Here is a 27558-nt window from a genome sequence, read left to right on the forward strand (position 1 = left end):
AATTGAATTCCTTACAGTCTAGATAAACACAGGGCTTCTACCTACAGATATTGCCAGTTTAATCAAAGCCAGTTCATTCTATTGCGACTTGAACGTGAAAACTTTTACACCAACTACATCAGTTAAGTTTCTGCATGTTCACTGATGTACACCTTTCATTCACATGTGAAACCAGACCAATGCAAATTCATTTGGCTCTTGTAGGCTGACATTTAAAAGAGCAATGTTACATGACAAGCTGGTCTGAAAGGCTTCCAGTAAGAAGAACTATATTTAGGTTTGAAGATCAACAACCTGTTAGTTTTGCAGGCATTGACAATGTATAAATGATTACATTTCTTCCTTCCTTTTCTGTTTCCTCCTTCTTTTTCTCCTCTTGAAGAGCAGAAACATGGATTTTAGAGAGACTAAGGAACTTAACTCAAGACACAAGGAATACAAACTTCCCAACGTTTGCACGCTCTGTTGTGAGCAGTCTTTACAGTGAGATAGATGTATCTATTAAGATTGCTGGAATAAAACCAGTAACTGAAGCAAACTCCTACAAAGAACTGCTAGATCTAATCTTTCCTACAACTCAAGGCAGCTAGGGGAAAAGCTACGTACGTTCACTCAAGTCTACTTCCATTTTGTCCTCTGCATTGGTGTGCGATTCAAACAGATCTTGTTTTGTTCCATCCTCCTCTTCAGAATCAGTACTTTCTTCGCTGTCTGTACTGCCCGAACTTAAAATACAAAGAGGTAGTTTATATGCTCTGTTTTGTATCAGACCCTGGGCACAAGGAAATACTAGAGAGGCTGAGGCTAAAGACAACTACAACAGCTACCATTTCTGACAGATAAACTGAGGTACAGTTTGTTACTTGTATTCCCCCCTCATTTCTCGCAAAAACCCAAGGTTTAATGTTTTTCACTTGATCATGTAAAGAGGCTACCTTCCTCCTCTGCTGTCTGCAAGCAAAAGACAGACTGGTTTTAATCCTGCCATGCAAAAGGGAGCAGAAAAGGACAACAAATCTGCATACAGAGATTGTTGGCCTTTTTGGTCCTTTCACATTAAATGGCAGCACTAAAATACAAAACCTTCTTCAGCACCAAACTAATAAGATATGAATTGATTTAGGATCTAACAACTGATCTAAGAAATCTCTTTAAAAATCTCCCCAACCATATTCCAGTCCATCCTCTAACTTTATACATAGTTTAAACCCTATGGGCACTTCTGCCTTTGCTGGAGAGTGAAACTAACACAAAAATCAAGGCAGTATGTGAAGGTAAGGCTGTCCCCAAAACACATCACTTGAAGTGATTAACACCACCATCAGACAAGATAATTGTTTTTGTACAGAAGGTATTAGCAACATGCATTTCAAAGGTTGTAAGGCAAAAAAGAGATTGGGTTTGTGTCCAAGACATCGGGTTGGAAAAGCCAGGACTACCCTGGGACAAAAGTCAGTAGGAATCAAGGAAGGCTCCACAGCCCTGAGAGTTTTGGGGACCAGATGCTCCCTGCCTCACAATGCAGTTTCCTATGCAGCTCTGTCCAAACCACATTGGCATGGTAGAGAGGACAGCAAGATCTGCAGAGGTATGCAAGTCAAGCTGAAGTGCAGGAAGAGCTGAGCAGGAAAGGGCAGCTGTTGCCACCACCTGCAAATTATGGCTGGAAGAGACACTAGAGCCATCCCTCTGCTGACTTCTCCACAGAATGGCAAGGGCTAGTTATGCTGGAGAGCTTCTGCTAACAGTCAGCCTGAACCAAAGGATAGGCTCAGTACTGAGGGCTCCCTATACTGCTATTTGTATGCAAAACATTTCCTACCTGGAACGCCTCTGGGACTCTGGTGTAAATGCAATATGCTTTTCTTCCCAAATGTCTTCTTCATCAGAGCCACCATCATCAAACTGCTGTATACGCTCCTTACAGCAGGCCTCGAACAAGGCTATATTGCCCTAAACACAGCAAAAGTGTCAAAATCTCTATTTATAATTAATCACTTTACTTACATTAGTAAACATTTTGGGAATATATAACTATTCTGAAAACAATCTTAAACCAGTGGGGATAAAAAAACATTTCTCTAAAGATAGCAGAAAACCAGTGTGCCTTAACAACTTAAAGCTTGTGAAGAAGCTACTCAGCAGCTCAAGAACAGTGAGGAGTTGCCATCATGTTTAAGAAGAGCACGCAGGAATGACATGGAAGAGTTTTTCAGATAACCAGAGCACTGAGTACTCCAGCTTCATTTTCTGTAGCGGGGTTCATTTCAGTTTAACTGAAAAAGAATATCTAGGGTTAAAGTTTCTGTCCTTCCTTTCCTTGTCACCACAAACTCATTAGAAGACTGAAACAGCTTCTACCCCTAAAATGCAAGTGTGTACTATGGATAAATCTGAACCAAGGCTGTTCTTGAACTTGGCCATACAAATTAGAAACAATTCTGTCTAACACTGATCGCAAAGAACAATAGTGTCTTCCAAATAGAAAATCTCATGATACAGGAAGAAGGTAGGGTAGTTATTTTCCAATAATTACACATCAAAGGACTAACTGCAACAACCACCACCAATGCTTTCAGGTCACAAAGTTTAAAAGAGGGTAACTTGTCACAGTATAGGAACACGTACTTACACTTTCATTTGTATTTAGAGTAAAGTTGATGTCTGAGACCCGATCAAAAGAAACACTACAAAAAGAAAAAAGCAGATGTATGCAATAAAACAGGATGTTCTATTATTACATGAAGACAGTTTCTCTGTGGTTTTAATCTTAATTTTTTTATATTATTGGAAAATGAGAAACCTAAGTAGTTCACAACACAAAACAATCAAATTCCAAGACCATACACTACCAAAGGTATACTTAAAGGAGTTCCAACTCCTTTCCTTGCCAACATCTACTTGCTTTTAACGAGGCTGAAGACCATTCCAAATTGTTTCTTCTTCCATCATATCTATAACCTCAGCAGATTAGGCAGTGTAAAAAAGCAATGCTTCTTAGACGACACACCCAAGCTTCAGTCAACCACCACTTACTAAATATGTTTTACAGAAGAGCATTGAGACATTTTATTATATTTCACCTTTCCAGAAACCATCTTCAAGTATTTTTTTTTCTTCTCATCTGCATGCTCTTGCATCCCAAGCCACTGATTCTTCAAAAGCTCAACTCCTGTTTTCAGCAAGAACTCCAATTCCTTCCCTTTCCCATTATGGCATCAGTTTACTCCATACTGAAGAAACAGATCAGGTTTTGTGTGGGTTGTTTCTGTTGTGCTGTTTGGTTTGTTCTGCTTGGTTGCTTGTTTTTTTTGTTTGTGTGTTTGGTTTTTTTTGTTTGTTTGTCTGGTTTGTGTGTTGTTTTTTTGTTTTTTGTTTTTTGTTTTTTTTTTTTTTTGTTTTGTTTTGTTTTTGTTTTTACCTGAACAAGATTGTTCTCATTTCCTCATCATTTACTCTGTCTATGACACAAGTCTTAACTGCCTTGACCTCAAACCCAAGGCAGACTTGTGATGCCTTTCCTTACTATCCCCTATAGAAAACTACACTCACAGATGTGTTGTTCTTGTCATCTTTAGGAAAACTTAGGAGTTAGAGGTATTAATCCAGTTTGGTACATAGATTCAGCAGGGGGAGAGACACCCCCTCCTAAAATCCTTCCTTTGAGGCAGAGAAAGGTCCCCTCAAAATACTATGTCATTAGACAGACACAGCTTTCAAAGGTACAGTTACAACTTATTTATTCACAAGCACTGTGTTCTCATGTTAACACCAGGACACTACAAATAGAAGATAAGCTGTTCTTTAGTCTTTACACTGCTCAGGCAGGCTTCTATCAATGTACACAGATGATACATAAAGACACTGACCTCACATCAGTAGAGGCTTGCATTTATCATCAGCAAAACCACAGCCATATACACAATAAGAAAAAAGGCAACCTCCCAAGACTATAGTCAAAGCCAGTATAACATTATACTCACTTGCCAATGTCATCTTGATCAGCAAACTTCTCATCGTTGAAGCCAAACTGGTCAATAAAATTGGACGTCATTTGTTGCATCTGATAATCAGAAAAGGCCTGGCAACCCCAGGACCAACGACAGTGATATAATGATTCTAATAATACTCTAAATCCTATTTGCCCATTTTGCTCCATAGAAATAAAATTCTCTCTAATCTAAGCACAGAACAGAAAAATGATTTGTCTCAAACTTTGATTTTTAAACGTAACACTGACTACAACCTCCTTATGTTTACAGACTTGAAAGCCAGTCTAATAGCAGCTCTCAGTTAGAAAGTTGTCTCTAGTTTAGCCACGTGCTAATCAGCATCTTTCCAAATGCACCCAAAGAAACAGTGAAACAGCACAGTATACTAGGTAAAAGAAAAAGCTGTCTTTGTTCCAAAGAGCATGAAGCTGTAAATGGGGAACCAGAAAAGTACATTATATATCAATGCTAAAGCACAGCTGAATACTTATCACACAGTTATCACTAGAAATGTCAGTCTTGGGCCACGTACCAGCAGTATCTATTCAAAAATGAAAAATTATTGAACATTTTATATCTCAATGCAGTGTCACTGACTCAACTGAACAGTGGGTTTTTAAAAAAAGATACCAGTGTCAACTGCCAGCAGATGGGTATATATACATTAAGGTGCACAGGGACATTTTCTCCTATCCATAACAACAGGTTTTGTCCCTTATTTCCCAGGACTAGAAAATATCACATGTTCTCTAGGAACTTTTAATAGTCTTATTTCCATGTGCAAAGTCAGTCAATGCTATATACCACCTTCTTCAAAGGTTTTGGCTGTAAAGCTGAACAAAGCAATATGGAGAAAAAAACTCAAACAATAGAATGATCAAAAAAAGCAAGTTTGGATTAAGTTTGGATTATGAGAGCTGAAGGAAAAAGAAAGGAGATATAGAAGGATGATGAATCTAGCAAGATGCTATTCAGGGTAGGGAGTAGGTCTGACAAATTTCTCATGACTGGTAGGGTCACTGCATTAGACCAGGGCAAAGCAAAAACTCTAACATTTTCATCCCGAATTTCAAAATCTGATAGTTCTGAAAAACTTCAGGATTTAATACTGACACAGTATATCAACATTACACAGGCAAACAGCTACTGACTGTCCTCCCTATAAAACAATCACTTTGCTTTACAGTGGTTACTGATCTCTCCTTTCCTGTAAAGTAGAAAAAAAACCCCAATACAAACACAAAAGAAGTTAAACAGATTTGTTCTACTTTATATAAGGTGTGACTATTAAGCACACCATTCACCAGGAAAGAGAGAAAATTAGGACATGAGGTCACAGACTAGACATCAGCTAGTTATGAAACAAGTGTAAAATCTTACCACGACATCAAAATTATCTAAAAGTATATCAAATGCAGTTACATTGCCCTGTTCTCTAGTATGTTTTCAGTATGCTTAAAAGAGGTAATAAGTGGTACTTAGCTGGTGGATAACAGAACAACAATACTGTCTTAAAGTAAAAGTTTCCAGAGCCACAAAAAGACAGCATGTTAAAACTGCGCTGGCAGGAGCAACCTTACAGGTCAACACTAGGTGAAAGAGCACTTTAACCCTAACCCTAGGGTCAGTTTTGAAGTGTTACTCAGAAGCTTACAGAAAAGACGTTTCTGAGAAAAAGGGGTAGAGAGTAAAGAAGCTTCCCTTTGTGGAACAAAGGGTCTTCATTAGAAGAAAACAGCATTGAACTAGATTCGGATGTCAGAAGAAAGAGGTTACAGCAAATGTAATTCTGCACAGGTGGAAATTAAATTCGACAAAAATAAACCAAAGATGAACAGATTGCTTAGTATTCTCCTCCTTTATCCAGTTCCTGATGGGTCCACACCAATTCTGGAAATTTACCTCCTGTTTCCTCCTTTAACTCTTCGTCTAGAAAAGGGTATTCTAGCTGAAGCCAGAGACACCTTTACAAATAAATTTGTACAGCTGGACAATGCTTTAAGTAATGTCAATGCATTTTCCATTTTCAATTTACCTTGTCTAGTGTATCATGCTTTCCTCAAAAGACTACTTTAGGAAGTGTATTTCACTAGCTTAGAGAAAAAAAAAAAATTAAGAAAATGGTGACAAACTTGAAGGAATCAATAGTGGACCATCTGCTTATCTCCAGATTAACTACTTGGAACTGTGGGACCGCCTAGGTACAGCAGGTCACCAAGGGGATGCATGAAAAGAGCAGATGTATTTGCAGATCTTACTTTCTCACTAGAGCTGCCACAGATAGCACCCAGCTTACCAAGTTTTTATTCATTCAGGTGCACCCGACATGCACTAAAACACTAAATCAGATAAAATCTCAGATTCCTAGAACTTAGCCACAACTCACAATTCAAACTTAGGCATGCAATTACTTATTATAAAAACTATAGAACTTGCATAAAGTACAGAAGTCAAGCTTAAGCTAGGTAGTTACTACACAGGCATTATTGTGAGCTGAAAAATTTTAGTTAACAACCCAGATAAATAATATATTCTATATAAAGGATCTATTGGCAATCCTGTGCTGCATGGCTCCCACTTCCACCAGCAATGAAAGAACTGACGTGCATAGTGCAGATAGGTCAGTACGGTTAAAGAAATCCTCATTCTTCAGCAAAACGGGACCAGTGAGCTCCATAATTACTCATCACAAATATACTTTAATACCATAACCATATTAAACACCGTACCATTATCAGTTAGCTTATGAAAGCATTGAAACTTCAAGGTGGACACAGTTTTTGACTGACTGAAGCTTTCAGTCTGGTTGATCTAAGAATTCCCTAGGCATTCTTAAATTTTTTTTTTTTTTTTTTTTTAATTAAACCAAATGATAATTATCCTTGAAACACAAACGAGTTGCCAAAAGCATATACTGAATTTAAAAATAAGTTATCCAGTTCACTGGATATTTAGTTCAGGAAGATCTGTCTATGTATACTTCCCTGGTATCAAGGGTCTATAAAGTTAAAGACATTTGAACTACTAGACACAAAAGCGTGTAGCAACAAACAGCCAATCTTCCTTGTTTCCTCATCAAAATAAGGGTCAGCATTTTAAAAAGAAAAAAGTCTATTTAGCAAAATGAAGCAAATCCATATTTACTATCATAGTAATTCACACTTGTCGGGTAACTATTAGAAGCCATAATTTCAAGTTTCTACGTTTAATAAGAACTAAAGTTAACACAGAAACTGTATTTGACTTAGCCAGACAGCTCAGACAAAGTAGAGATCTGCACACGCAGCATGATCAAAGACTAAAATGTGGAAGGCACACAGATACTGTGATTTTATTAAAAACCATACCTCTGGGTTTGATAAAACAATCGTGTGCATGCACACATGTCTACGTTTTATTTTAAGCTTTCTAGAGTTGCATTTCCATCACAACCACATAAAAGTTCCACCACTGTTTAAAGATCGTGTTTATTTTTACAGAAAGAGGAACTGATGCTGCCCAAAGAATTCAACTCACCTGCTGCAAAGAAGAATCCTGTGAGAAGCCAGTTTCTTTGAAGTCTATTTCGTCATCACTGGAAGAATGGATGTGGCAGGTGGTAACCTACACAAAGGAACCCAGTCACTGCGCAGTACATGGCCACCACTCAAACATACTCACACTACCTGGCTGAGTCTTCAGTTTTGTATCAAAAGAAGAAGCTAAGTTATTTTTAGTTTTCCAACTGCTACACCACATAAAGCCTTTTAGACTTAGGGGAAGGTATATTCTCCTCACCTAGCCTTTAAGTACACCTCATGAGTATTCAGGACCATGACTAATATGGGAAGGATGCCAGAAGGTGACACAGCTGAAGTGACCCAAAGCCTCTGGTACAAACCCAGCGTTACAAATCCTACACAACTCCTCACTGTACCTGCACCAAAGCACCCTGCCGAAAGAGAAAGGGAACAACTACTCACACTTATACTTACCTAGCTGGAGAGTAAACAAGTGGGTAAGCTTAGCAAAGTACTGCCTACCTTCTATCAGAAAGGCTATTAGTAGTGGATAAACTGCTACAGTAAAAAAAAAAAAATCCTGTAAAATCTGTGAAGTGTTCAGGGGAAACGCTGAAATAATTCTGCTGCATACGCTCACTTCTACGTCTGCAGTTGCTATTGTAGAAAACATAGCTAGACCTTGTCTGAAAGGCCAAAAAGCCTGAAGAAGGAGAATGAAAGGGTTCAAGTGTTGATGGATTTACAACCGATGTTCCTGATGTAAAACAACCAAAAAAAGAATAGTCTTAGGGATGCAGAAGCAGTTAATTACACATGGGACCCCAGGACCTCCTACCTTGTTTCATTATGGTAAAAGAGCTCTTTGTTGAGCACCCTGCAGGTGGCAGGCAAAAATTCTTGGTGTCCAAGTTACCTTCCTTCCTTTTGTCCGGTTTAGTGCAGCCAGCAGCTGAGCATCAGGCAGGCAGTCACTCACTGCCCACCCCTGTCCAGGTGGGCTTTGGCTTTTGTGACAACAGGATGTTCTTCCATGACCATAGCCTGCTAGGGAGGGATGGGATCCACCTGTCTAGAAGAGCCAAGGGAATCTTTGGCAACAGGCTGGCCAACTTGGTGAGGTAGGCTTCAAACCGAAGGACTCAGGGGGGTCCAAAATGCCAGTGCTCACACCATTGCAACCAAATACAGAATAAGCCAGGCCAACCAGACCAACAACAAATGCATGTACTCCAGTGCGTGCAGCCGGGGGAACAAAGAGCAGGAACTGGAGCTCTGTACCCTGTTAGAAACTTGTAACTGAAACATGGTGGGACAAGTCACATGACTGGAGGACTATGGTGGATGGCTACAGGCTGCTGCTTCATACAGACAGGCAGGGTAGAAGAGGTGAAGGAGTCACGCCCCACATTAGGGAGAATACTTGAATGTATACAAGTCAAAGTATAGAAGTGATTATGGAAGGCCTATCGAATGCCTCTGGGTCACCTCCCAGGTGATCTTATAGAAGGCACCTGCTGCTACCAACCTCTAAACCAAGGCTGTAAGGCAAATGAAGCAGTATCTGAGTCACTTAAGCAAGCTTCAGGTAAACAGAACCTGGTTCTTACGGGTGACTTCAACTACCCATTTGTTGGAAGAACAATACAGCAGCTCACATGTCACTCCATCAAGTTCCTGGAATGCGTAGAGGACTGCTTCCTCACACAAACCAAGAAAACCTGCTTTGTAATATCTCTGTTACTGATAACGTTGCCTGCAGTGATCACAATATTGTGGAGTTTGGGATCCTGCTGAGCATACAGAAGGTAAGTACTGAGACAAAAGTTTTAGATTTCAGAGGAGCAAATTCCAGCTTGCTCAGAGCTCAGCTGAGAGGGATTTCATGGGAAACTTCCATAGAACACAAGACCTAGCATGTAGTAGGAGTTTTCCCAAGAAAAACACTCCTCCTAGAAGGACAAAATCAAGGTAAGGTAAGTAGGTGGAGCAGAGATCCCTTCAGCTCAAGTGTGAGCTTATGAGTTTTCCATCTGTGGTACACTTCTGATTTTGAGCAAAGTGGACAAATACCTGTTGAGAACTACGAGAGCATTGCCAGGGCACACAGAGATGCCCCCAGAAAGGCAAAAGCTCAGTGTGAATTGAAATTGGCCAGAGACATCAAAAACTACAAGAAAGGGTTCTTCAGGTATATAAGCAAGAAGCAGAAATAGAAAGAAAATATGGGCCCACTGTTAAACAGGAGAGGTGAATTAGTAACCAACTGCCCTGAGAAGGCAGAGGTTCTCATCACTTTCCTCACCTCTGCCTTTACCAGCATTTTGGGCTCCAGGCCTTGAGAACAAAAATCCAGGTCAAGGAGAACACAGACTCACCACCAGTGAAGGAGGAGATGGTATGGGAACCATTAGAGTAGGTCAACCCTTATAAATTGATGGGCACAGACACTATCCACCCCAGGGGAGAGTGTTAAGAATGTCAGCTGATGATGTTGTAAGGCTGCTCCCCATCCTCTCTGAGAAGTTGTGGAGACTGGGAGATGTGCCAAAGACTAGAAGGCTAATGTCACTCCCATCCGTAAGAAGGGCATAAAGGAGGACCCAGGAAATTACAGGCCCATCAGTCCTAGTTCAACCCCTCGGAAAGCTATGGAATGAATCCTCCTGGGGGCTACCCCAAGTCAGATGACACACATGACTGGGAAAGGCCAGCACAGGTTCAAAGGCAAATTGTGCTTGGCAAACCACCTTCTAGGACGAAGTAACCTCCTCACTGATGCAGGGCGAGAGGTGGACTGTCTACCTGCATTACTCCAAGGTTTATGACAGGGTTCCCCACAGCCTCCTCCTACAGAAGCTGATGTGTTATGGTCTAGACAAGTGGTCTGTGTGGTGGGTGGGGAACTGGCTGACAGCCCACACCCAGAGTGTGGTGGTAAACAGCTCTTTTTCAAACTAGCTACCTGTCACAAGTGGGGTCCCCCAGGGACTGATATCAACCCAAACACTGTTCAGTATCTTTTCAAGTGATCTGGATGAGGCAATCAAGTGTACCTTGAGGAAGCTTGCTATGACACCAAACTGAGGGGGAAGTGGACATTTTGGAAGGGAGAGACACCCTGCAAAAACACCTGGATAGGCTGGAAGAGTGGGCTAATAAGAACCTAAGTTCAACAAGGACAAGTGTAAGTTCTTGCACCTAGTGAAAGGCAATCCAGGAGCACAGCATAGGCTGGGATCTACTTGGCTAGAGAGCAGCTCTGTGGAAAGGGACCTTAGGGTTCTGGTGGACAACAAGCTCAATATAAGCCAACAGCGTACTGCAGTGGCACATAAAGCCAAGAAGATGCCAGGCTGCATCAAGGAGGGCATCTCCAGCAGAGATAAAGCCATCACTACCCCACCCAGTGCTTGCCAGGCCATACGTGGACTACCATGTCCAGTTTTGGTCTTCACTATATAAAAAGATTCAGACAGGCTAGAGAGGGTCCAGAAAAGTACCACAAAGGCCTAGGAAGCTGTCATGTGAAGAAAGCCTGAGAAAACAGGGTTTGTTTAGCCTTAAGAAGGATCAGGAGAGAAGGTACCACCATGTTCCAGTACTCAAAGGGTGGTTACAAAGAAGATGGAGACTCCCTTTTTTACAAGGATTCACATGGAAAATATGAGGGGTGATGGATACAAAATTACTCCTGGGGAGATTCCAGTTAAACACCAGGAAAATTTCCACAAGAACACTCAGTCACTGGAAAAATCTCCCCAGGAAGTGGTGGATTCCCCAACACTGAACACTTTCAAGATTCAGCTGGACAGGGTGCTAGGCCAGCCTCTCTAGACCATACTTTCCCAAAAAAAACCAAGTTGGGCCAGATGATGTTTGTGTTCCCTTCCAAGCTGGTATTCTACAATTAAATGACTGAAGCACTGGAGGTACTCACAATATAGGTTATTTCCACAGCCTTCACACAATTAACTTATTTACTTTTTTTAAAATCAACTTCCCATCATAAAATTATGCACAAGCATAAAGTTCAGATCATCTGAGCTTAGTAAATCCACTAAGTTGACTAAAGATGAAGTATAACAGTAAATCACAGTTTTGTCATTCAGGTCAGGAACTACGTGCTTCACTGTGGTATCACCCACAACTAGATTCTGCTTGCTTAGGACAGGAAAATCCTCAAGCAGGTAAGTCAAGTCTGCTCATCTACCCACAGCAACAAATGTAATCCACAGAAAATTAAGAAAAGTGTGCTTAAGAACTTGCTCTGGGGACACTGAAAACCTGTTTAAATCAGGTATATAATTTTTCAGGTATCAACATTAGTTCTGTAAATGGTTGCTTTAACTCAGGGTGCTTTGATCAACTTAAAGAAGAGCTCCAACGCTCAGTTGTAACAAATTGTCCAGGTTGTTTTCTATGAAATCTGTCTTTTCATATCTCCCTCACCACATTTTACTGTCCATTACTGCTTATCGTTGAACTAAATGCAAATCCAAGGCTCATGAGAACTGGTCACGCAAGTGAACCAAAATTTAGAACTTCAGAAATTCAGAGACAGTATTTTCCAGATTGTTTTAATGTTTCGTATTTCTATTCAACTGAATATTGCAAGTTTGGAGATGTTTTAATTACATTTTAGCATTGTCACATCAAGTCTATCCAAGTAAACGATTACTTATCTAGAGAGCTAATCACGATGTTATTACCAGCAGAGGGCTGCAGGTAGCATCTTCCCATTAAACTTAAATAGGCTAATTTACATACCATAGCTAAAGCAATTAACACCACTTGTCCTATTTGTACTCTTCAAGCAGACAGGAGCTTTCAGGACACTAACTTGAAGATGTAAAGAAATCTTCCTTCTTGGCGATCATTCTGGAGGAGCTATACAAACTAAGCCACTGCAAGATTCCCATACAAAATCTTAATGATCTGGCTTTAGTTGAGAAGTAAACTAAAGAACTATCAGTTCTATAGCTCAGCAACTAGATGTTCCTGTTCACACAAGTACATGGTAGTTGGGAAGACTGGTTATACTACTGATAGAACAAAATTGGGGCCCAAGTAAACAGCAGGAATTTTGGTACTTAACCCATCACCACTTACCAGGTCCACCGTATTCCTCTTGTTAGTTTCTCCTAAAGAGCTGGTGCAGAATGCTTCCCATCGCTCTCTGACCTCCTCTGGAAGCTCTAGTGTATGAAACAGGGAAAAAACCCAATTTGATACTACTGACAATGGACCATCACTTAATTTTTAATTGCTCTCTTCTGCACTACCAGAAATACCACAAAACATATATGTTGTCCTAAATCTGTTAAGGATTACTCCGTCTAGCAAACAAGTTCAAATTAAGCAGGTGGCATCACTTTGCATTTATTTCAGGGAGCTTTGATACTGTTTGAAAAAAAAAAAAAAGCCAGCATATGTTTAAGGATGGCTGGTTTTAAATTAAATGCATCAGAAATAAGCAATATTTTCCTGTTTTATCAAACAGTTGACTTTAAATTTGATTCATATCTTCAACATTTGACAATGAAAGCAAATGAAGACAAACTTGAGGCTATTAACATTACCTTTAATAAGTTGCTGAACAAGTGTACTGTTTGGCCCCTTGTCTGTGCTATGCACAATACAGTTTGCTATCCTTGTCAGATGACCCATGTAGCCGTGCCGCCGTCCTCCTTCAGCCCTGCAATGGACAGAAGAGTTCAGCTGCCCACACTCCCAGCAACCGTGCCCCTTTGATATACCAGAGTCCAGAAGCTACACGAGGCAAAGAGTACAGAGGTTCTTCAGCAGAAGAGTTGCATCCTAAAGCCTAAGGTTCACAAAAATACTCCAGAATTTAAGATACAAACTTGTATGACTACACTGAGCCAGTTTAGAAGACTTAACAAGCATGTCAACCATCAAGAAGGAAGTGCAGAGCAACTGAGCAGATCACTTCTGCTTTCATGTTGTGTGTGTAGAAAGAAGTATACCATTATTAAGATAGCAATAAAATTAACAGCAGACACACACCTTTTACAAAACTCCTCTTGCTGGAAGGGTTTTTCAAAACCCCAATACACCAACTGTTCTCTCAGAGCTTAGAGTCCATGATCAAATGAGAAAATTAATTCTTAGATCTTAAGTGTACTCTAGTATTTAGCATGCAAAGCCAGAATGGTGTGACCAACTGAAATGACATTTGGGATCACTGCTTTCCTGCAGTTTAGAAGTGACATTTCAGTGCATACCAAAGGTACAATTACAAAACAATTCAAATAGTTATGTGACAAATTTGCATTGCAGAAACAGAAATTACCATTTTTTAGAGTAGTGTTTTCAGGAGCTACAATCAGCCAGAACCATTCTAGATCTGACCACAGAGCTAGCATGAGACCTCTGACTTGGACTGAATTTCTAGCATTTAGCTGCAAGCTAACCACGTGTCTGCTGTGACAGCTTTTTAAGGTTTTGTGTTTTTTAAAATGAAAAATCAAGAAAGATCAATTGGCTAGACAAAGTTCCCATGAACTTGACTGAAATCTCTGTAGTGACAGCAGTTCAGGAAGTGCCTTCTGTTATTCAAACAAATCCTGCTGATGGTGGAAAACAAAGTAACATCTAACACATGAGGTAACAAATTATGCTACGTCAGTGCAAGATGCCATAAATGAAACAGTATCACACTGATTACAGGAACCACTTGAGAGAGATTCCTGTCCTACTGCTTAAGTAACAAGTCTACTCAATCAAGATCCGATGATGACAAAGGTTATCACCTAACAGAGTATGTGCCATAAACAGCACCTTAATTTGACAAAGTGAACTGACTTATCATTGCCTAGCCAAAAAGCCTAGAGTATGACCCTATCTTCTGTTAGAAACTTACTAATTCAATTAATCAAGCAGCTTTTTAATGTGTCAGATTTTTACCAGCAGAAACCAGTCACCCCCAAACTTCCAGAGCTGCTCTAAGTAACATAAAATGACAAAGAAAATAATTTTTAAAAATCATTTCCTGTAGCAGCTAAGCTAGAAATATCTTTAGGTTAAGACTTATCTCTATTGTCTAGGTATGACTCTAGAGTCATACCTGTACAAAACTGGATAAAGGGATGAGTTAATTACAAAAGTCTGCTCATTTCTCACAAGTAAAAATCAATTCTTTCCATGTGAAAATGCAATCTGAGGTTTACAACAGTATTTACCACATTAATATTTCCAGACATGAGACTAAATATTAAATTCATCAATCCACATGGTAAGCACTAGAACAAGAACATCCTTATGCAAACAAAGTATGCTTTTAGGTTGGATCTACGGAAATCACTTTCCAAACTTGTCTCCTCCGAGAGTCTAACAGCTGCTGAAGCTGGCAGTTTTCTGAAACCTCAGAAGAATACAATACAAAACAGAAGACGTTTGGGAGGGCACATTTTCTACAGCTCAATGAAGTTAGATTCCCTTGCTTTGTACCACCCTCTTTACCTACTTCAACATCCTTTCTTTTCAGGTGAGTTACATTAGCCATTTATCTACTACCTGATTCACATCCAAGAGGAACAGGAATATTTTGGGGAGTAGAACAGTCTCAAACAATATACCAGCAAACCAGCAATACTATGCCAATCAGCTAATTCAGGATTTTGACAAGTTAGAGCTGGCATTTACTGCTCAGGGTCTTGAGCCAAACTTAAGAGCCTTCAGAAAGCTGCTTTACCATCTCAAGTAAAGACAGAGTTTTCTCTCTTGCTGTGAACACAGATTCAGACAACATTAGCCACTTGTAACTTCCATCCTTTCACAAACACTTGCTTTGAGAAGGTATTCCACTGCTGAGGACTTGGCTCTTACTACTTAGGAGTCTGTGGCTCCCCGGTATGAAACACGCTTTGATGTGTTTAAGAATGATCTTCAATTGCCTACTAGAGAAAAGTACTTCTGTTCTCTCAAAACTAAGGGTATGTTTCTGTACTTGAAGATGGGTAAAGATCACAGTAGTATCTTGCACATGGCAAGAATAACAAACTTATATTCCCAAATGGTCATGGAAAAAAGCATTAGAATACTAACCAGAAAGTAGTATGACAGAAAGCCTTAATCAAAATCTTACCAGACAAGTGTTTTTAGAACTGGCCAGAGCAGTTATGAATTGGTCATACATTCATTTCACAAATCAAGTCTTATCTACACAATTGCAGAGAATGAGAAAACTAGTTACTCACTGCTTCTTCTCATTCATCTCCCACGCTTCAAGTATTCGTTCTATTAACTGGCACTTAAGGAAGAGCTATCAAAAAAGTAAAACATGCTTAGTAGCAGTAAAGGGGAACACTATTATTTTTATAATAAACTGTGCATTTTACAGTTGATTTTAACAAATGGTCTTACAAGACAACTAAATTCAGGTTCAGGATAAATTAACAGGTTTAAGATTCAGAAGCAGCAGTCCGAACCCTAAAACTTGTATTAATTCTAGTTTTTATAGCTGCTGAATTGTAGTGGCATAAAGCTATTGAAATAGCAAATTTAATTCTTAAAAATAAGAGGAACTTTTCTTTCCAGGAAAATAAATACTTGGAGCTCTGCACACATGCTCACTTTGGGACAGCAAAAGTCTAATCTATGACACTTTCAGGTTTAATACCTGAAACACGGACATTAAGAAGAAAAAGAAAAATATTCCTGGTTTTTGTATACATCAAGTAAAATCGGGGTATATTTTATGTTAAGAGTAACTGCTACAGTAGCTTGGAAACAGGAAAATGCAAGCGATTCCCAAAAAAAACCCAACTTACATGTTTCAGTAAGAGATTGTCCCCAGTGGAATCCTGATCTGTAATTGTGCCATTTTCTGTGCTTTCAAGAGGACTTGCAAGAATCAATGCAATACAGATTTCTACTTGAGTATGCAAAAAGTTATTCCACGTATACTTGAAGAACATGTCCTGAAAAACAGATTCATCAAGGTTTATACACAGTCTTTTCATAACATAACCAGCAACCTTACCCAACAAATGCTTATAAGTTTTACAGTAAGTATTACTGTGCAAGAAAAAAAATCCATGACCTACAAAATAGTTAATTCTTGTGCTGATTAGCCAAACACAGGAGTATCACACTGGATCAGCACAAAAAATTCACCTAACTGGATTTATCCCAAGGGTAACCAATAATATACTTTTCAGAGAACACAGACAGGGAGGAATGACACTCACCACTTATATCCTTTCTTCTAAATGCAGCCCAGAGTCATTTTAGTATCAGTTATCACCTTAGTAGTCCTTGACAGATTTCTCTTTGAGTTCACTTAACCTTCTAGCATCTACAATACCGTTTATTATGTGCTCCTGAGTTCAGTGAGACTCCTTAAAAAATCATATCTACCCATTTTGAACTTGTCATCTACTGATTTTATTCTGCTGTTACAGAAGGCTACCTCAGATATCTAGACGCAGTTTAAGATTATTAAATGCCTTACACAGGACACAGACAAATACTGAGGTTGAGACAATAAACAGTGCTCATTTAGTCATGGTCCTGGTTCTCCACTTTTCCTCTTAAACACAGGAAAGACTTTTTCAAGCTTTACATCCAGTTATTTTGGACTGCTTCTTACTGCAAAACTCCAATGACTGCTGTCACTGGTAAAATTAAATTATAGAAATATGTGCAGTAATCGGAACAGCATTAAACAATTTGAAATCTCAAGCAAAATACGGCTCAAGGTCTCCAATTTTCTTTCAGTTCTCCTAAACTAATGACATCCTCCCATAAAAGTATGCTACTGGATCTACATAATTACTCTTCCTCACAGTCAAGTCCACAGAGTAAAGCATGTGCTGTTTCAACAAAGAGCACAAAGCACTGAGAAGTTTATATGGCTATAATTACCCTTTCTTCCTCCCTTATGTAAAACCTGCAACACAAAAGCATGTTCAAACCTCACAAATTTAGTTTACAAAATAATTACTTAAAAGCACATGCAAGTGTTCACAGCATGTACGTTCCCTTATAAGATGCATCCAGAAAAAAAACTTGTTACAGTGAAGTGAGCTCTAAGTATACAAGTTGGCACCTGTCTGCAAACCCAAGTTGTGCAGAGAAATTGAAATGAAGACTTACACCCACAGCTGTATTAATGAGTTGAAAGAAAAAGGGATTTCAGACTAAAACAATTTGAGGCAGAGAAAATATATACACTTGCAAGTTTACAACTGGCTGCTTAGCAGAAGTTTAATACTATAGTTTCTGAACACAGTGTGTGAAGTTGGGCATGTTTTGCGAGTCATTTTTCAACCCATTACCTATATTTGAATCTTTCAGTCAGCCTAACGCAGAGTATGTCCTGCTACAGCTGAAGGGTGAGGTAGGAGTACTCAAAGCACACATTCCACATTCCAAAAGCAGCGAGTTAGCTGACTGAAGATGTGTTGTGCAAACATCTTGCTTCCAGAGGTTTGAAAGTGCATAATAAGCCACCAACAATAACTCTCCCTGTACAGGACAGTGCTGAAATACCATTTCGTGTGCTATTATGAAGAAAGGAAAAGGGGTTCTGACAGAACAACTTAGGATAAGAATAAAACAGCAGGGAGGCCTTGAACATGGCCAGAAAACTGAGAACAGACAGATGAAAAAAGAAGCTTGCTAAGAAAATCACGAATAAAGAAGGCAGCATAAAATTCTTACCAGTATCACTCCTATGCTATTGAGCTCTATAAGCTCCTGATTCACACTGCTTGTATTTGTCTGTAAAAGGCTAGATATCAATCTAATCACATTTAAACGTGTGTTTCCCACAGGTGGATCCAATACACCCCAGGTTGTCTTCATGACATTTTTCTGAAAAAGACAAAGGTACATTAAAATATCTTTAAAAATCCCATCTCACCATTACTAGGCACAACAACAGAGTAATGCTTAAAAATATATACAACCAGGAGTATATATATACAACTCAGAGTGTTCACTTCACCCTGCAAAAAGCAATTTTCAGTTCTGAACACTACAGCTAATTTTAACTCCATTGACAGGAAGCAATAAAGCCAGTCACATTAAGCCAACATTGTAAAAACTTGTTAACCACAGACAGCATCTCAAAGCAGACACATTCTACTCAAACTCAAAAGGAATTAGGAGATACTTTGTAGGAAGTGCTTCTCACTGGTTAATCCATGTGCAGCTGTAGTCTACATTGCTACGATACACACAAAGCAGTTGGGTGCACAGTCTCTAGGTACACTACAATGCTTCAACCACCCTCACTTCTTATACTTGGAAACAATTTCATTAAGCAACAAGCTTCTCTGCTGCCTTCTTCCAATGTTAGACCCAAAACAAAAAAAAAAAGGGTTGGAGCAGCTCTGCTGTGAGGACAGGCTGAGGGAGTTGGGTTGCTCAGCCTGGAGAAGAGGAGGCTCTGGGGGGACCTTATAAGGACCTTCCAGTACCTGAGAGGGGCTACAGGAAAGCAGGGGAGGGACTCTTCGCAAGGGTTTGGAGTGACAGGATGAGGGGTGATGGCTTTAAGCTAGAAAAGGGGAGATTTAAGTTAGACATTAGGACAAAGTTCTTCAATGAGGGTGACAGACCCCTGGAATAGCCCAGAGAGGTGGTGGAGGCTCCAGGCCTGCGGACATTCAAGGCTTGATGAGGCTCTGAGCAGCTTGATCTAGCTGGAGATGTCCCTGCTTATAGCAGGAGGGTTGGACTAGATGACCTTTGGCGGTCCCTTCCAACCCAAACAAGCTTTCTATGACATTCTACAACATTTTATGACATTCTTTCCATGCACTAATAGGTCCTTCTATAACAGTTATAAGCTTTGTGATTCATACACTCAAATTTTGGCGGGTTAATAATTCAGAACTGTTGTCACATAACTAAATCACAGAATCACGTAATGTTAGGGGTTGGAGGTTATATCTGGAGATAGAGTCCAACTTTCTGCCAGAGCTGGGCCATCTCATCTAGGGCAGGTCACAGGAATGCATCCAGACAGGTCTCAAAAGTCTCCAAGGAAGGAGACTCCACAACCTCCCTGGGGAGCCTGTTCAGTGCTCTGGAACCCTGACAGTAAAGAAGTTCTTCCTCATGTTGAGGTGGAACTTCCTGTGCTCCAGCCTGTGTCCATTGCCCCATGTCCTATCACAGGGCACAAGTGAAAAGAGGTTGCCCCTTTCTCCTTGACATCCAGCACTCATATTATACACATTAATTAGATCCCCCCTAAGTCTTCTCCAGACTGAAAAGCCCCAGGTCTCTCAGCCTCTCCTCACACGGCAGCCGTTCCAGTTCCCCAGTCATCCTCGTGGCCCTTCACTGGACTCTCTCCAGTAGATCTCTGTCCCTCCTGAAATGGGGAGCCCAGAACTGGACACACTGCTCCAGAGAAGGTCTCACCAGGGCAGAGTAGAGAGGGAGGAGGACCTCTCTTATTCTGCTGGATATACTTTTCTTAATGCACCCCAGGATCCCATTGGCTTTCCTAGCCACAAGGACACACTGCTGTCCTATGCTGTCCACCAGGACTCCAAGGTCCCTCTCCACAGAGCTGCTCTCTAGCAGATCTCCTCCTAACCTGTACTGGTGTATTTTATTTCTCCTCCCCAGGTGCAGGACTCTACACTTATTCTTGCTGAACCTCATGAGGTTCCTCTTGGCCCAGCTCTCCAGTCTGTCCAAATCACGCTGAATGGCCACACAGCCCTCAGGGGTATCAGCCAAACCTCCCAGTTTGTGTCATCAGCAAACTTGCTGAGCAGACACTGGACCATCATCCAGGTCATTAATGAAAATGTTGAACAGGACTGGACCCGGCACTGGTCCCTGGGGGACTCCACTAGTTCCAGGTCTCCAGCTGGAGCTGGCACCATTGATCACCACCCGTTGGGCTCTATTGTGCAGCCAGTTCTCCACCCATCTCACTGCCTGTTCGTCTAGCTCATATGTCCTGAGTTTGCTCAGGAGGATGTTATGGGGACTGTGCCAAATGCCTTGCTCAGGTCAAGGTAGACTACATCAAGTGGTCTCCCTGCATCTACCCATTCAGTTACTGCATCATAGAATGCTATCAGATTTCCCCTTGGTAAGTCCATGCTGACTAGTCCTGATAACTTTCTCCTCCATGTGCTCAAAGTTGACCTCCAGAAGGGGCTGCTCCCTCATTTTTCCAGGGATGGAGGTGAGGCTGACCAGACTGTAGTTTCTTGGATCTTCCTTCTTGCCTTTTTTGAAGACTGGAGTGACACTGGCTTTCCTCCAGTCCTCAGGCACCTCTCCCATTTGCCATGATCTAGCAAAAATGATGGAGAGTGGTAGAGTGACAACATCAGCCAGATAAAATGCCAGCCAATATGGAAAATCTGGTGTTAGTCACTGTAAGAATTAAAACTCTAGTAGCAAGTGTCCAATGAGAAGGGGAATTGATAATGGAAATGTCTTCCTATCTTAAGACACAAACGCATTTTAACAAAGAGACCACCACTGCTTCTCTAACACTGGATTGCCATTTTTGCCTGACCAGCACCACCATCAGAAAAAATGATGACTGGCTTCCTGCTGGTTCCTTCAGTCCACTCCTTACATGAGGCATTAAAAAAACCACCACCACACAAACCAATAATCTAAGGCTACTCATTTAACTAGTGGTCAAAATGAGCATCAGATTCAGTAACTTCACCAGATGACTTACTCAAATGCTTAGCACATCCAACTATCAGAAAATACTCCACTACCTTATGTGAGCCTGCTTTTACTGTAACGTAAGACCTGTGACATACACATTTTATTGCAATAAAAGACAAGACCACTTTTTTGCATTTTATTACCTATTGGGCATATGCAAATCTTGAGGTCTCATCTTCTCCAAGGCTAAGAAGAACATTACCTTGCCCTCCTCCCCACCCACACCTGGTATTTTATACACCTCTGGTCTTTATTTTTGCTTTAGCCCACAGGTCTCTCTCTTAGAGACTGTGGCATCCAGTTCAGGGGCAGTGCTGCAGCTGAAATTCTGTCAGTGAAAATTTGAGTGGAAAAATATAAAGGGATCATAGGTAAATCCCCTATTTATACATCCTGTATTTATTTTTTCCAACAGCATGACAGCAGGTCGGTTGATTAAATCAGTTAAAGTGCCAAAGAACTTTAACATGCCTAGAGTCCCGGGTACATGATAGGGAGTTGGGTCCACTTAGGTCCTGGGCATGTCTAGAGGAACTGTGCAGGCCAAACATGGGCCACACCAAAGTTCCAAACAACCGAAGCGTCCACAGCCTGTGTTTCCTATCCAGATAGGATTTCCAAGCAGAAAACAGGACCCACCTTGAGAACATGTAGCAAAGCTCTTTTCATTGCTTTCAGAAACAAGTAAGTGCTTCAAGGCTATTCTGCCAATTAAAGTTTAAGCTGGAAAAGTATATCAATTAGCACAATACATTGTCTCAGGGACAATGATGAATAGCAAAGCTCATAACAGGCTGGGAAGGAGCCTGGGTACTTGCCCAAAAGCAGCCAAACTAGGTTTTGTTTGTTATTATAACCTGTCCAAAATACAGTCACACAGTAATAGTCTTGTTTCAATTAATTTGGTAACACAAAGTTTCACTTACTTTTGGAGGCTCAAGTAGGAGTTCATGGAAGGATGAAAGTCGTGCTTTTATGGCTTCTAATACACTTTTGTTGACAGAATATGTTGAATTACTCATGCCTGGAGGACAGACTTCTATATGGCCTTCAAATCTAAATCACGTACAAGCAAAGTCTGATAATTAATATCAAAACCTATTTGTGAAACATCTCTAAGGTACAATTTTGAGAGTGTCATGGTTCTGAAGGCATGTGAAAAGAAACATGAGGCAAGTAAAACATAAGATTACAACTATAAATTTAAGTATGAAGTAATGGTTGAACAAGATTTTTCCGGATCTAGCCCCAGTATTTTTAGGTTTGTAGTGCTTGAAGTCTCCAATATGTTTTTGAGATTAAGCATCATAGCTGTTCTACATCCTCTTTTGAGGCAGACAAAGAGATTTATCTATCCTGAACATAAACAAGTTGAATGTACCACAGAAATCTGTTCAGTGGTGTCTCAAAGTGAAGTTCTAACAAAATTCCAACTAATTTTTCAGAAAGTCAGTACCCACTCATTGCACTGTACATATTTACTCTATTCCTTGTATCCAGAAACAAACTGCTGAAATGCAATTAGTCTGATCTGTCAAGCAGCACTTATACTAATTTCTACAAAAAACAGAAGGACCAGTCATTTAGCAAAAGCATAGCAATGCCAACCACAGAAAGTTTGCTCTTTTATTTCTTCAGCTACAAGAGGCCACAAAAACAGTTCAGTCCTAAGTACATAGAAGACACTTGCTATTGCTGAACAGTAGTTTAGTCCAATTATCCGAGCATAATTCAAGCAAAATAAGAATACTTACGTCTGGCGCCTTGTCTCAAGTAAGGTCAGTAGTATTTGGATTGCACTGACTATTGCAGATTCATTTTTTTCTTTATGAAAAATATTAGACAGCAGCTGCTCTATGATTTCTTGTCTGAAAAGCAAAGCATTGCCATCAGATGTAACCCTACTTCAGGATACAGCTGTTAAAAGAAGCAGCTACCATCTGCCCATATAGAACTAGTAAGGGGACAACACAAAGAAAACATGTAGCTGTTTCAGGCTAGCAGGTTGTCCTGGTTTGAGTTAGAACAGAACTAATTCTGTTCAGTTATTTTCCTTCTCAGCTCAGTCTCCTCTTACTAACAGCACTTTCTGAAGCTGACAGGTCTTAGGGGCAGTCCTGACACTAAACCATGATGCAGGTACCACTAGGACAACCACTCACATCCTCACTGCTCCAATGTCTCCTGTTCCTTCCCTTGATTCTTTTTTTTTTTGATCTGACAACTAATACTATGAAAAAGGAGTTTTCAGTCAGACCCACAACCTGATACAGCTTGCCATAACAGCCACTCAAACCTAAATATCTAACCAGGAAAAGAATGAAATACAGGAAAATTTCCTCTGGGAGAAACACACACTTGAACTTCAAACAAGTAACAGATCAAAGCCAAAGTCTCCCACCTACACTCTGCACAGTATCATGCTGACCTCCACACATCTGATCCTGCTGACTTTGGCAGCACAGGAAATATTTTAATGAGACACAAACCCCACCCCCCTGCCCTCCCCCAGAGGCAGTCCTCCAGGTAGGCTCCAAGTTACTTGTCAAGTTATTTTTAACTACACAAACAGATGACAGGTAGCCAAGAAAATTCACCTGAAAAGCACAGCTTGGCATTTCTAAAGGTTTTAAATGTCAGAAGTTAAGAACAGTGCTCTTTATGAACCAAAAATAAAAGATGATCAGCAAACCAACTTACTTCTCTAGACTTGCAAGCAGAGGATCCGGTTCTGAACTGTTCTGTACTTGTAACATCTGGTCTCTGCTTAGACGAATAATCTCACAGAGTGACTGCGATGCATTTGAATGTCTCTGGAACAGTAAAATACAGCTTTTCACTGGAAGAGTAGTAACACGCTGGACTGTAATTCTTCAGTTGGGTAGGGGACCATATACCCTCCCTCAAATGACCACACTGAAACACTGAAATCAGCTTACTGAAAAAATCAAGCAGAAAACAGTAAAACTAGAAGTTCTAGCACTATGTTGTACAGCAACTTACTAAACAGAGACCCAGACAAGTGTCAGAGCAATACTCACATCTTCATCTTGTGATGGATGTACAATTTCCACGAGCCGCTGGATAATTCTCTCCTCATTTAACCACTGTAAAAGTGTTTGTGGTTGTTAGTAGGAATGTTATCCAAGGGAATGAATTACATTAACAAAATTAAAGCGTAGCTGTTTGACAACTGCAACAAGTTTACTGTTTGTATTTCTAAAGAAGTGCTAACAATAACTCAGTACTAACAAAAACTAGCATTTCTTAGCAACTGGGAAAAAAAAAATGAAAGCCTTAGGTACAAAATTTTTCCGTAACTTTTCTGATGAGAAAAAAAAAAAAAGGTATTCAGTAAGGTCCAAAACATTTCTAAAATTGTATGTGACAGTTGTAAATTAGGTATTAAGGACATGGGGAAGAGACCAGCCACTCAGGTTCTAATTCATCCCCAGCAGTGCTATGGCTCCACTGGAAAAGCCATGGCAGCTCCGAGCAAAGAACACCCCACACATCTATTTCCAGCACATTTAGGAAATTAACTTAGTAAAACCAGCAGAAGGAAAGCCATCTTACAACTCACACAAGTCAGATAAAAATCCTTTGAGACATTTTACTTACGTTTAACACTTCTTGCCGGGGCTGTGGAGGTTCTATGCAAGTCAGTAGCCTGAGCAACAAGTCCATGATAGCAGAGGTACCTATGTGCTTAATAATGAGGTCTACAAAATCATGTTTCCTCTTTAAAAATTCCACAATCTAGAAATTAAAAAGTAGTAAAAATACAGATGAGCAAAAGTAAGCTAAGTGGTAAATTACACCAACCAGTTTTAGTCTCTTTCTCCTACCAAACAGAAAATGAGAACTTCTTGAACACTTTTGCCAATTACAGCTAGCAATACAAGGCAAGACAAAATTATACATATGTAGCGCAGCAAAAGTGGCAGAGGACAGACCCATTCTACATGCAGCGTGTCTTGCACCTCCTCTCAAGCCCAACTTGGATTATAAATAGTTTTTGGTCTGCAACACAGACTCAGCTTGCCTTTTTGGTATGCATTACTCATCCCTGCTTAGAGAGCAAAGCTTGACACAGCAAAACCTTAACATAATACAAACAAATAGAATTTGCTAAATTAAAGATACACAAGAGTGACAAAACTTGCTCAGGTGTGAGAGCCAGTCACTGTAGCCCTTTGCAGTGCTGAGACACACGAACACAGAGTACAAGCACATTTCCAAAGGAGGACTCCAAATGTCTCTCACCTTGCTCTCTAACAGTTCTTCACACCAAATCAGACCCACCCCCTATGATTCAATTCAGCCACCTTCACCTCTAACAGCAATTAATGCAAATATCACCATAAAGAATAGTGAGAAAAGCTAAGACAACAGGTAAGAACTCATACACCGATCGCACAAATACCGCAGGCAAATCTGAATCAAAAACATCTTACACATCCAGATATATAGTTTTTTTTTAAACCTGTGCATACCATTAAAAAAAAAAAAAGCGTCTTCAGCTAGTACGGAAGTTGAATGCTCTTTTTTGACTCCACTGCTGTCCCTCGAATGTGTAGTGTTAAAGCAGCACTGCCAACTACTACAACTTTATTAGAGCCCTTGTTAAATTGAAGAACTGTAAATATTTACCTGTTCTGGTTTTCTGCTTATAAGAATACTTAGCACCTTGCTGAAGAAACTGGCCAGTAAAGGGTTTAAAGGAGATTCATTTAAAAGGAAGCTGTACAGTTTCATAAGTAAGGATTCTTCTTCTCCCAGCCTATCATTGATCTGTGAGACATCTGATGTAAGCAGCTCACATGATATGTTTGGATATCTGGGGAAAAAGGGGAGGAAAAAAAAAAAAAAAAGATTTATCCAACAGTCATACTTTAAAGTTGTCATACTTCCAGCTCTGAAAGCCTGGTAAGGCTTCTGACCAAGTTTTCAGGCAGGGTTGGTCTACAATAATTAAAGCAGCAAACCACAAGGTAAGGTATCTGCACATTCAGCCTGCAAGCTCTGTTCTTCCAGCTAAGGAATGGACTACTCTGTTCTTCTGTAACAACAGGGCAACTCTAGCAAAGTTGGGCAAGGTTTTATTTTAAGATCTATTGTTAAATCCATCTGCTCAAGTACTTAATCTCTCATTTCAGAAGCCACTTATTGCAAAAGGGAAAAAAGTTATCAAAAAGTTAAGCAGGCTGACAGTACTGGACCGATACTACAGAGTAGTATGCTCACCCATTTCTAATGCAGCAGGGATTATATTAAAAAGGTAAAAAGGAATAACTTCAGGAGAGATATATATCTCAATTACATAGAAATTCAGTAAACCAGTCAAAAGTCTGACAAAGACTACAAAACAAGCTGGTGCTGCCTCATGACACAAAGTCAGAAGTAAAGTTCGGAACACTAGGTAATTAAGCAGACCACCAAGACCAGTAACCTCTTGCATTTGACAGTACCATCACTTGCTGACACTGAAGGTAATTCTGACAGCATCAGCAGCTTCACATTTCTAAGTGAAAGGTGCTTCAGTTTCAAACTCTACTAGAAACACTTACAAGAAGCTTGGTTCATCAGAATCAGTGAAGTGCTGCAACTAAAAGCGTAGCTTATTTCACTTTTTTTTTTTCCACATACTGCTTATAAAAAAAAAAAAAAAGCAGCTTTCTGCATAGACAACTCTAAAATAGGTCACAAATGGTAGAAGTGCTCTGACACAAATTGCTAGGCTGATTTTTGAGCTTGAAGCTTCTCAACAAGCTAGCTGAAGTCATGGCCGTACCCAATTCTTACAGTTCTAGCTCTGCAACAGGAAAAGTCAGTAACAGGCTAAGTACACTCTTCCCAGGAGTGCTAAAGACCTTCTAATAAGCATTTTCAAAACATACTATCAGTCACTGATAAAACACAGCTAAGCATGTAACTATACTACTATCCAAATAGGGGGGGTGGTTCAACTGTTTTCTTAATAATGACAACTACAAGGTTCATCATGTAAGTTCTGATTTTATTTTTTTTTTTTTTAATTTATTTTCTAAGTGTCCTTTAGACAGCAATGGGTTTTGGAAGCATTTGTGGCTAAGAGGCTTCCATTTGGAAAACAAGCAAATATAAGAATGATTTATGTAAGAGCTCTACAAAGCCCCTTCAAACAAACTTAAGATACCAGTACTGTATTCCACATCAGCACACAGGGACTCAAAACAGTATCAAACTAACTGGACTAAGTTACCCCTCTTCCCACCCTCCCAAGTCTCCCCCACACCCAAAAGTTTTCCTACTTATATCGAATTTTTTCATCCATGTCTTGAGGTGGCTCTTCGATAATAAACGAAACTAAGTCCTCCAAGCATTCCGACTTCAGCAGG

The 27558-nt window shown here is 40.1% G+C and overlaps 1 protein-coding gene across 2 annotated transcripts in view; it reads right to left on the reverse strand.

Moving 5' to 3' along the window:
* Positions 1-27558, reverse strand: part of PPP6R3 (protein phosphatase 6, regulatory subunit 3) — a 39547-nt gene that overhangs the window by 11825 nt on the left and 164 nt on the right. For both annotated transcript variants that reach the window (XM_008936036.1, XM_008936035.1), the window contains exons 1-17: positions 27472-27558; positions 25832-26018; positions 24800-24937; positions 24220-24285; positions 23879-23991; positions 22933-23046; positions 22105-22234; positions 18182-18334; positions 16288-16437; positions 15715-15779; positions 13075-13190; positions 12605-12690; positions 7509-7595; positions 3984-4081; positions 2633-2687; positions 1823-1953; positions 607-725 (exon numbers count right to left, since the gene is read on the reverse strand). The exon at positions 27472-27558 is cut by the window's right edge and continues 164 nt beyond it. In XM_008936036.1, the coding sequence (XP_008934284.1) occupies positions 607-725; positions 1823-1953; positions 2633-2687; positions 3984-4081; positions 7509-7595; positions 12605-12690; positions 13075-13190; positions 15715-15779; positions 16288-16437; positions 18182-18334; positions 22105-22234; positions 22933-23046; positions 23879-23991; positions 24220-24285; positions 24800-24937; positions 25832-26018; positions 27472-27558 (1895 nt within the window). The remainder of the gene's footprint in view (positions 1-606; positions 726-1822; positions 1954-2632; positions 2688-3983; positions 4082-7508; positions 7596-12604; positions 12691-13074; positions 13191-15714; positions 15780-16287; positions 16438-18181; positions 18335-22104; positions 22235-22932; positions 23047-23878; positions 23992-24219; positions 24286-24799; positions 24938-25831; positions 26019-27471) is intronic.

The sequence above is a fragment of the Merops nubicus genome, unplaced genomic scaffold, assembly GCF_000691845.1.
Source record: "Merops nubicus isolate BGI_N331 unplaced genomic scaffold, ASM69184v1 scaffold3382, whole genome shotgun sequence".
NCBI classification, from domain to species: Eukaryota; Metazoa; Chordata; class Aves; order Coraciiformes; family Meropidae; genus Merops; species Merops nubicus.